The sequence below is a fragment of the Mya arenaria genome, chromosome 4, assembly GCF_026914265.1.
Source record: "Mya arenaria isolate MELC-2E11 chromosome 4, ASM2691426v1".
Taxonomy (NCBI): Eukaryota; Metazoa; Mollusca; class Bivalvia; order Myida; family Myidae; genus Mya; species Mya arenaria.
Genome location: NC_069125.1, coordinates 73,900,553 through 73,908,088, shown reverse-complemented (window position 1 = coordinate 73,908,088; position 7,536 = coordinate 73,900,553). Strand labels below are relative to the sequence as shown.

The following is a 7,536-nucleotide window of genomic DNA, read 5'->3' as shown; positions in this document are numbered from 1 at the left end:
GGATGATAAGGATATGTAGAGATATTCCTGTCTGCACCGGTGAGGTACTGGAGCGGTATCCCTTGTTAGACTGCTGAGGTTAAGGAGCGGTATCCCGTGCTCGAATGATGAGGTTATGGCGAAGTATTCCTAGCTGGAATGATGAGGTTATAGAGCGGTATTCCTTGCTGGAATAAGGTTAGGTAGAGCTATTCCTTGCTGGAATTATGAGGTTATTTAGCGGTATTCTTTTCTGGACTGCTGAGGTTATTGAGCGGTATTCCAAGATGGAATGATGAATTTATTGAGCGGTATTTATTGCTGGAATGATGAGGTTATTGAGCAGTATTTATTGCTGGAATGATGAGGTTATTGAGCGATATTCCTTGCTGGAATGATGAGGTTATTGAGCGGTATTCCTTGCTGGAATGATGAGGTTATTGAGCGGTATTCCTTGCTGGAATGATGAGGTTATTGAGCGATATTTATTGCTGGAATGATGAGATTATTGAGCGGTATTCCTTGCTGGAATGATGAAGTTAATGAGCGGTATTTATCGCTGGAATGATGAGGTTAATGAGCGATATGTATTGCTGGAATGATGAGGTTCTTGAGCCGAATTCCTTGCTGGAATAAGGTTAGGTAGAGCTATTCCTTGCTGGAATTATGAGGTTATTTAGCGGTATTCTTTTCTGGACTGCTGAGGTTATTGAGCGGTATTCCAAGATGGAATGATGAATTTATTGAGCGGTATTTATTGCTGGAATGATGAGGTTATTGAGCGGTATTTATTGCTGGAATGATGAGGTTATTGAGCGGTATTCCTTGCTGGAATGATGAGGTTATTGAGCGGTATTCCTTGCTGGAATGATGAGGTTATTGAGCGGTATTCCTTGCTGGAATGATGAGGTTATTGAGCGATATTTATTGCTGGAATGATGAGATTATTGAGCGGTATTCCTTGCTGGAATGATGAGGTTAATGAGCGGTATTTATCGCTGGAATGATGAGGTTAATGAGCGATATTTATTGCTGGAATGATGAGGTTATTGAGCGGAATTCCTTGCTGGAATGATGAGGTTATTGAGCGGTATTCCTTCCTGGATTGATGAGGTTATTGAGCGGTATTCCTTCCTGGATTGATGAGGTTATTGAGCGGTATTCTTTTCTGGATTGATGAGGTTATTGAGCGGTATTCTTTTCTGGAATTATGATGTAATAGAGTGGTTACCATTTTCATATCCAGGTCACGCCAGTACCGTTAGGTTTAAGTGGTTCACTGCAGGAGAGTTCAACTGTACTTGGCATAGTTACATCCTACCAGGAGCGGTGGAGGCGCAATGCCAACAGTGGCAGAACTAATACATGATTTTTGGTTTGACTTTATCACACAGTTTTTTGCCTGATCGCGTTTTCCAAAGACAAACCTTAGAATCAAAACATTCTTTATCAAGTCCTTAACTTATGTTTGACATGGCCAAAAATTGGCTTACCGAAACAAAACTGAAGGAAAACTAAACAATCCATAAAAGTGACAATTTATTGTAAACTGTCTCATATGAAACAAATCATGTCTAACACATAATGTTAAAATATATATATATGCATATAATACTGATTTATTTGAAGGTATTTATGGCATAGAATAACAACGAAATCATGTAAAAATATTTTTCAACAAATACATTACAATAACAGGTTTAAACCTAAATCTAATGGAAGCTTAGTTTAACGAAAGAGTTCTTGCATAATATCTCTGTCTGCATCATATTGCAATTCTAAGTTGATCACTCTTGCAACAAGAATCAATGCCCTTTCTATTGTGTAAACTATTGTAGACGAGATGGTCCTCCCAGGGTTCTGTCTAGGGACCCCTATCACACGTTGCTAGTAAAAGCAGTTGTCTCGTGGTTATTTTCTTATTGCATCATTTACGTTGTAAGATTGTTCTACTTCTAAACCATCTAATATACATACATTGGTCAAACTCCTGTTTCTTTTCTATTTGTTTCAAAAAGAGCTAAGCCACGTTCGTGGTTGTATCTTGTAAACACGGAGCTATAACCAAGTTTTTTTATTTGCATGTTTAGAAAGTATCGAAACACGTCCTCGCATATATTGTTGAACTGAATCAGATTTGATGAATTGTATTCGCCTTTTTCAGTCAAGTGTTTCACATAAAATTTGATGAAAGGTTTGTGTAACTGCACGGGCAAGTCCTCGAGATTCACGTGCAGTCTGTTCCGCGTGGTCATTTTATACACGTGATAGGCACCAGGTTCATTCCGCGGGGCCTGGTCATACACTACGTATCTCTCGACGATTTTCTTGTTCACCTCGGGTCGCCCATTGCCTCCATCTTCCAGCTGAAACGAGATCGTGAAATGATCATCAGCAAGTTGTAATACAAAAAATCAACACTACAAGTGTCAAGCATCGAGTCGGCGCAAAAAACTGGAGTAAAAAACACACAAAAAAATCATCTTGATCGCTTATAAAACGTTTTTGGGTACTTTAATGATGAGTATACATGTATTTCAGACATTATTCTGCAATAAATGAATGGGAAAAATGGTTTACGTTATGAGCAAACAATCTTAAACCCTTTTTTGAAAGCCAGTGCAAAACAAACAATTAAGCATAAGGTAAGATTTTAAAAACGTCCTTTCGTTCTGCCTGCGTATGAGATTTAGAAACATTATACCATTTAATCTTTAGCGTTTCAGGGAAAAGTTGGTATTTAAAATCAATATTATCATAAAAACAATATACAGGTCCTTCAGATTTTAGATATCGTCATCAATCAAATTATACAATTTAAAACAAACCGTCCATCACATGTTTTAGTGCAAATTTGAAAGTATGAACAGCATATATCTTCTGCAATTTATGAACTGGTCCATAAGTGACTTATTTTTTGGACGATATCAAATATATTTGGGCTCCCGGGGCGCCGACTATTAATTTGAATATTTACCACTGTATCGTGACATTAGATTATGCCTTAAGATATTCAGATTATGTTCGATTTAATTCAGCACTAAACATTTTAAAGTAAGAATGATATCAATACATATCGAAAGATCAAGATGGAATTTACTGAATATCATATTAGTGACAACCTGTTTACATGAGCGTTTTGGTGTGAATGCAATGTATATCCTGATTGGTGCAACACTATACACGATTGTATGTCTGCACGACCTGTCATCGTTTCAATACGGTTGTGAAATTCTCTGTTAACAATTACGCCTTATTTGACTGAAAAGGGAGTTGTCAGAGACGTACCTCAATCTGTGGTCTGGTTGCCGTCGCGGTCCTCAAAAATCGGTCAACTTCTTTCTCCAGTCCGACATTAAACGACCCTCTCATGGTTATGTCAGTCCGACCGCTCACACAAGCTAGTCGGGAAAACACTCGCTTCATTCTATTTAATATCCGTGTATATCTTTTCAATACGTATATTGTAATATGTTTATAGTATGGCAGTCAGTACAAGCTTTGGTAAATATATCCGCATGTGTTTGGTTTCCTAATATCCTTTACATTGAATGTGTTTAAGCTAAGGTCCTGCTTTTATACAGTAGTTCGAAGATTCTGGAAAATCCATTATTGGTTACGTCAGTCTTCGTTGATTTGTTGACTTCGGTGAACTAGAACGTGGAAAATAACTCCGATAATGAAATCTGTTTACCCGATATTTGCGGTTAAGAACGTCATTCTAATTTGTGTATATAAAGTACTTAAATCCACCATTGTTCGCCGCGCCCAAAGTGTCCCAGGATTTGCTCCCACGCGTGCAGCTTTGCATGTCATATGATGCAACACAAAACATGCACGTATACTATTACTACTAATATTAATGTTAATAATTACAATAATAATGATAATAATAATAATAATAATAATAATAATAATAATAATAATAATAATAATTATTATTATTATTATTATTAATAATAATAATAATAATAATAATAATAATAATAATAATAATAATATTAAAAATAATAATAAAATAAGAATAAGAATAATAATAATAAGACATCCAGACAGACAGACAGACAGACAGACAGACAGACAGACAGACAAAAAAAAAACAGCCAGCCAGCTAGACAGGTAGACAGACAGACAGACAGACTGTTTTTTCGTAACCATGTATAAAACAGTTTTTTGACAAAACATAGTATATATGTATCAGAACATATTATATATTTATTTATATTATATATCATTGTCACAGTGATACATTAAGGAACAAGTAATATAACATCAAATCTGAAAACGGACTCAATGCAATATACATCTTATTTACAATGTAGCCGTCTATATAAAACACACAACATAAATAAAGCCTCATGAATCATTCAATGAAATCAATTCATATATACTGGAATTTGAACAATAACAAAAACATGTGTATAGTTACTGATGATATTCGGTGCCGCATGTTCAGTTAAATTTGTATATAAGTGAGTGGCAGTCATGTCAGTATCAATTCAACACACAAGCAATCGTAGGCACAATATTCTCATGATGCATATTTTGGGCAATATCCTTTTCACAAAATAATTTTTAAAAGTAAGTTTCATTATTCGAGAAAGTAACCAGATATCTTGCTTATTTACTGTTTTACCGTTTGGTATTTGCCATCCATTACAGTCGTTCAAATATTTCCGTGAGTTCTGCATAATTTCTTTTCCAGCATTAACAAAGAATTTTATCGGGTTGATGTTTTGATTTCATTAGTTTTAAGTCCGTCAGTGTTATCGGACACAACTCTCCGACTCCCTACAGTAAATAACTTGTTGAGACTACATTGGACGTGATATCGGGTTTGTTTTGCAGCGCGGGAAACCAGTCGTGTAAATTTGATAAAAAACTATTACAACCGAACATTCGAACTGTGCTTAAAATAGGACAGTTCAGCTAAGTACTTCTTTATATGTATAACATAACTCGCTAGTCTTTAAGTCCTCACATCCTCACGGTGGAGAACCCACGTGACTTATTTGGTTAAGTGCACGGCGACAAATGTCAACAAGTCTCGATTCAGGTAAGGTTTTTAAAGATAACTTTCTTAATATTTGGAGAATTTTTGTGAAATAAAGACCATAAACCCCGCATTTAAGAGCTCTATCCACAGTTATAAAGAACTTTCTCTAATATTCTAAAGTTTTCCTGAAAATCTTGACCAACTGATTTCTCAGAATTGAAATCTAAGGCAAAGTACACGGCTTTCGACAAATCTATCGCTTTACTTCATGTTAGCCGTAAATAATTCATACACAAATCTTATTTTAAGCAATTTTATGTATTTTAAAGTTTTCAGCGTGTATTGTTGAACTTCTTATAGTTATTTCAAAGGCGAAAATGAACTAAAACCAAATTGATAAAGTACACGGACATTTTAGGTTTGATAAAGTACACGGTCATTTACAACCTTCAGTGTATATACTCATTATTTCACTGACTGGTGCTAAAACGAGTTATTATAGATTTATTTATTATTTCTATTCTTCAAATTCATTATTGAACATTGCTCCATGTTTGAAAAAACGCATTGTAATGGAGTGACAATGGAAGAATGAACGCGTTTTAACAGTTAGACCGACGGAATGATGGGCTCATTTTCATGAATCATGGAAACATGTGTTATCACACTAAAAATCAGTCCCGTATTTTAACAATATATTCCAAATTGACATATAAAGGGCTTGAAGTTTTTGTAAAGGGTGTTCCACTTCTTTTTCGTATCGTATATGTAAAACGTGTTTGTATTCATTGTACATGGTAAACAGTAACACATTTACTGCTTAATAACTTTTCATTTTGTCAATTTTGAGAAAGAAAAGTGTTCTTGTACTTTTAATGTCTTCGATTGCTAGCTGCTTTGATAGACTTATGATTTTGTGACATTTGTTTCATTTCAGAATATGAAGACTCCGACTTTATGCAAAGAATGCGGAATGGCATTTCAAAAAAAAAAAAAAACACCTAGTAGACCACGATAGAAGGCATTCTGGTCAATTGCCATCGTTTTTGTGGGAAAGTGTTTACACAGACACAGGTTAGTTTTTAGCATTCTTTTTTCGCAGAGAAATAAGAATATACTAAAGTTATACTTTTATTATGACTCCCCTCGTGTAGAGGTTAAGATTTGCCGTCGTCTGACTGTGTTTTCAACGTTTTTTAGGAGTTACGTTATTCACATAATAATGTGGTCCGTGTTTCAGTGGACAGGGTCGTTTAGTTTTATGATGCTGATTACACGATCAAACACTCATTGCGTGGCAGTAATATAGTGTTTTTTTATAAATTATATTCAATTACTGACATTGCCAGCATTTCTCGCTAACTTGTGACAGTACATGTCTTTTTTATAGGTGCAGCAATCACGGCGAGACAAAGTTGCACGTTTGCAAATATTGTGGCAAAACTGCTCTTGCAAGACTTGAAAATACACGAAAGACGCGAAAGCGGCCAATTGAAGCTAACCTGTGATGTGTGTGGGTTCAAATTGGGTGACACGACCAATCTCAGTGACCAGATTTCTACTAGACACAGGGGAATGACACGTCACAAATGTCTACAGTGTCGCTCAGCATTCAAGTTCAAATCTGGACTCAGCAGGCACGTTAAGGCGAAACACACCTAATCAGGACACATTGAAAGATCACAATGGTCTAATTAGAAGTGCATTCCAGTATGTTGCCGAGTTAAAATAACGTTTTGATGAGTTTAACATTTTATTAAGATAAATAGCAAAACGTACTGTTACCAAATGGTGCTCTTTCAAAATGTTCGTTTGTCTTACAGTACTGAAAAAAATGGTGTGTAAAATTAGTATGAAAACGGATTGAGCATAAAACATTTTCACAAGGTTTAGAGATGCATTGTTGTCATTTCCCCATTGATGTCCTATAAACTCTTAACTGCACGTATCTTATATAATTCAACAAGCTTTGAAACACAATTATTTTGTAATCACATTTCACCCATTAGTCTAGAACATTCTAATGTTCCATGCTCAGCTCTTATCTAGATGTTCAAGTCTTAGTCCTAGCCTGTAAGTTGGTATATAGTGTGCTCTCATTCCTCCTTGCTGTTTCACATCTAACTCCGAGCCGCCATCTTTACAATGAGTTCCTGTCTGTATTGTTCGAACGACCGCAGTTTTACTGATGTAGATCAGATAATATGTGTTCAGACTGAACCAAATAAAAGATTCAGCGTTACCTGAAAGGTATGAACAATATGATTTAAATGTGGAAATATGTATAAACTAATTGTGATGTGCCTATTTTATTGTTTTATATTACATCAAAATAGGAACATTCATGAAATTTATAATCACCACAAACGGGCCGCTTACTACAGAGATGTTTTATTCGCCGTCAGTCCAGATTATAATTTATAAGTAAAACTATCTGATTTTTGAAGAAATGTATGTATGATTCTGTATTGATCTGCATATTTAAAAGTAATCGAACTTATAATGCAGACTTTCTCTTAAATTATCACATAGACTATCTTTCAACACCTCATTAAACATGA

At 35.2% G+C, this 7,536-nt stretch overlaps 1 protein-coding gene and 1 long non-coding RNA gene across 2 annotated transcripts; one reads left to right on the top strand and one right to left on the bottom strand.

The window, feature by feature from the left end:
* Positions 1 to 1,505: 1,505 nt before the first annotated feature.
* Positions 1,506 to 3,557, bottom strand: LOC128230132 (uncharacterized). The gene is made up of 2 exons (XM_052942167.1): positions 3,268 to 3,557; positions 1,506 to 2,345 (listed from the first exon to the last, which is right to left on the bottom strand). Exons 1-2 carry the CDS (start codon positions 3,403 to 3,405, stop codon positions 1,962 to 1,964), a joined length of 522 nt encoding a protein of 173 aa, XP_052798127.1. The 5' UTR covers positions 3,406 to 3,557; the 3' UTR covers positions 1,506 to 1,961.
* A 1,398-nt stretch (positions 3,558 to 4,955) lies between these two features.
* Positions 4,956 to 6,502, top strand: LOC128230075 (uncharacterized). Its single transcript, XR_008260157.1, has 3 exons — positions 4,956 to 5,035; positions 5,913 to 6,049; positions 6,366 to 6,502. It is a non-coding gene; the product is annotated as an uncharacterized LOC128230075 (long non-coding RNA).
* The last annotated feature ends 1,034 nt before the right edge of the window (positions 6,503 to 7,536 follow it).

Excerpts from the sequence above, each read along its gene's own strand:
- LOC128230132 (XM_052942167.1), bottom strand. The coding sequence starts at position 3,405 with ATGAAGCGAGTGTTTTCCCGACTAGCTTGTGTGAGCGGTCGGACTGAC. Across the intron at positions 2,346-3,267 it reads CAACCAGACCACAGATTGAG|CTGGAAGATGGAGGCAATGG; the intron begins GTACGTCTCTGA and ends ATCTCGTTTCAG.